Source organism: Sinocyclocheilus anshuiensis, unplaced genomic scaffold, assembly GCF_001515605.1.
Source record: "Sinocyclocheilus anshuiensis isolate Anshui unplaced genomic scaffold, SAMN03320099.WGS_v1.1 scaffold455, whole genome shotgun sequence".
In the NCBI taxonomy this organism is placed as follows: Eukaryota; Metazoa; Chordata; class Actinopteri; order Cypriniformes; family Cyprinidae; genus Sinocyclocheilus; species Sinocyclocheilus anshuiensis.
The window spans coordinates 201547-204676 of NW_015552560.1; the positions used below are offsets into that span (position 1 = coordinate 201547).

The 3130-nt window shown below is 34.8% G+C and overlaps 1 protein-coding gene across 1 annotated transcript in view; it reads right to left on the reverse strand.

Moving 5' to 3' along the window:
• Window positions 1-3130, reverse strand: part of LOC107664704 (phospholipid phosphatase 4-like) — a 148062-nt gene that overhangs the window by 54976 nt on the left and 89956 nt on the right. Inside the window, exon 2 of the mRNA XM_016455351.1 lies at window positions 395-503. Coding sequence (XP_016310837.1) covers window positions 395-503 — 109 coding nt within the window. The remainder of the gene's footprint in view (window positions 1-394; window positions 504-3130) is intronic.

Sequence of the window (3130 nt, forward strand, 5' to 3'; positions counted from 1 at the left end):
AGGCTATTTCAAATAACTGTTTTCTATTTGAATATATTTTAAAATATAATTTATAGTGATTTCAAAGCTAATTTTTTTTCATCATTACTCCAGTCACACTATCCTTCAGAAATCATTCTGATATTCTGATCCAGTGCACTTAGTGATTGAAACATTCCCAGGCTGGATTTCAAGATGCTAAATGTGTTTGGCAGAGGTAAAGTGATGCAGTCTTATTGGTATCTGAAAGCATGATCAAATTAGCCATAATATTTAATAAAACATTGCAACATGCAGAGGCGTGTGAATGATGAATTCTGTGAAGGTGTGGATTTCACAGATTGCATCACCATAGCCACTATGAGCAGTGCACAACTGTTCTGAAATGTACTGAATGTGAATGACATATACTTACAAACATTACTCTCTTTGGGATGTGGTCTGATTCCACCAGAGGGTTCTTGTAAAGCCATAGTTCCTCAGGTTGGATAACTCTTTCAAAAGGCTCCAGGAACTCTGTGAACCTAAATAAAAGGCAGAGATAATGAGACTGTACACCAGGATTCCTCACATTCAACGCTGTGCAAGCTAATCAAGGTCTTCAGAGTTATTAGAAAATTACAGGCAGGTAAGTTTGATTGGAATTTGCAGGGCAGTAGCCCTAATTGAAGAAACCTGCTATACACATTTCACTCAATGTAATCCACATAAACTTTCAGTGAGTGGTTTTGTATGGTTGAGTGGGTTTCAATGATCACAGAGGAAGGACCAACACTTTATTTTTAACATAAGAGTGGGCACAGATTTAACTTGAATGTGCAAGGCTTGCCATGTCAGTCGCTTTCGGGTTATTTTAGCTGTACAAAATTAGTCCATCATGTTGCTTAATACTGCAAACTGATATTTATTATACATTTTATGATCATAATCATAAACACACTTGTTCTTTTTTTTTTCTTCTTCTTCTTAATGACACACTTTGTCATTCTTCTATTTAGTGACCGATAGCAGCTAATGATGTGGATATTCCCAGGGAATGCATAAAACAATAAAATGTATACCTTGAAATGCAATTCAAGTTGCTTTGGATAAAATAGTTTGGATGTAAAATATCCAAACCATTATCCATAGATGAGCATACACATTTTAAAATTATACTAGCTGCAAATTATAACAACAAACAAGAGCACAGCCAAAACATACTAATATACTGTGTTTTTCTTTGGTCAATTATTTACTGCATTTTTATTAGAAATTGGTTTTTACTGGTTCTGCATGCAGAATGTGAGAGAGAATCATGTGAATGACCCTTAAGTTAAACAATTATTTTCAAATTAAATAAAATGTATACAACAATCAAGAAAATGTTTAGCAATAGCTTATTTTGGGTATTTTTTTTAATGTTTCTGCATATGTGACCCTGGAGCACAAAACCAGTCTTAAGTCGCTGGGGTATATTTGTAGCAATAGCCAAAAATATATTGTATGGGTCAAAATTATAGATTTTTCTTTTATGCCAAAAATCATTAGGATATTAAGTAAAGATCATGTTCCATTTTGTACATTTCCTACCGTAAATATGTCAAAACTTAATTCTTGATTAATAATATGCATTGCTAAGAACTTAATTTGGACAACTTTAAAGGTGATTTTCTCAGTATTTTGATTTTTTTTGCACCCTCAGATTCCAGATTTTCACATAGTTGTATCTTGGCCAAATATTGTCCTATCCTAACAAATCATACATCAATGAAAAGCTTATTTATTCAGCTTTGAGATGATGTATAAATCTCAATTTCAAAATTTTGACCTTTAAGACTGGTTTTGTGCTCCAGGGTCACATATGGAGTTTTACACCTAATTTGTCTAGAAGCACTGAAGAGAGCAATGTTATTCATGTGGCATTAATTCAGAATTACTTGTTACTAGAGATTGTGTTTAATTAATCTGTCATGCAGTATGCCACTTTACTCAGTCCTGTAGCAATGACCCTTGGGATGAGATTTCGAATACTACACTAATGCTTACAAAATGCCATGTTTATCAGTTATCCTGGCAAACCATTTCAGAGGAGGCTGCTATGCAGAGCTTTATGCTTCTTTCAAGGGAGTTGTCTATTCTGGAGGAGCAATTATTTGGCAATGCTTTCTTCAACTGTCAATAAGAAAGTGTGAAGACTTTCAAGAGATGCACAGTAAAATAAAAAAAAACAGAAAATCCATGCAATTCCATAGGTTAATGAATAAAAGCTAATTAGAGAATTCAACTAACCTTAAGCATTGAGCAGAGATTGAAAGTGTTTGTCAGAGCCCCTTTGCACTATAAAAAAAACACACATTTGGAATTCTATTCGCAAAAGCATTGCTTAAACCGTGTCTCACCTCAAAACACCTGCTTGATGATATTAAGAGAAATCAAGACTGAGTGAAAGACAGAAATCTATGGAACATGCTGACATGTCTATGACACGTAAACCACCAAACCAGAATGGTGTCCATGAAGGAACATCATGGAGGAAAGCATGCTATCCAAAAAAAATAAAAATAAATAAATAAATAAAAATCTGCATTTGCATTGTGTGTATTTATTGCCTTAACTCTTTGAACCACTGGGAGCAATATTTAGGCACTCTGGAATGCAGTCTGATTCATATCACCATAAAATAAATTTAAAAAGAAGAACATAATTGTATACTCTACAAACCTATTGCAATGAACCATCACTCGGGTTGGGGTCGGGTTGGGATCCAATTGAGGCTTTATTAAAGGGGTGGTTGATTGCGATTTCACTTTTTTTAACATTAGTTAGTGTGTAATGTTGCTGTTTGAGCATAAACAATATCTGCAAAGTTACAAAGCTGAAAGTTCAATGCAAACGGAGATATCGTCTTTTAAAATTTGGGCGATTTAATGCCTACAAAAACAGCTAGTAGGGACTACAACGAGGTTCGTGACATCACAAACCCAGATAAACCCCGCCCTCGGGAAAAGGTAGCAAAGGGAGCGAGGCCATGCAGCGCTGCTTTAGAGAAGAGGAAGAGAAAACTACAGGTGCACGTAAAAATCTGTTCATATATGAATCGCGATTCTGTCTTCTAACGATTCTAATGGATTCACAAGTTTCAAAATCAATGTTCTAAAGCAGCGGTTCT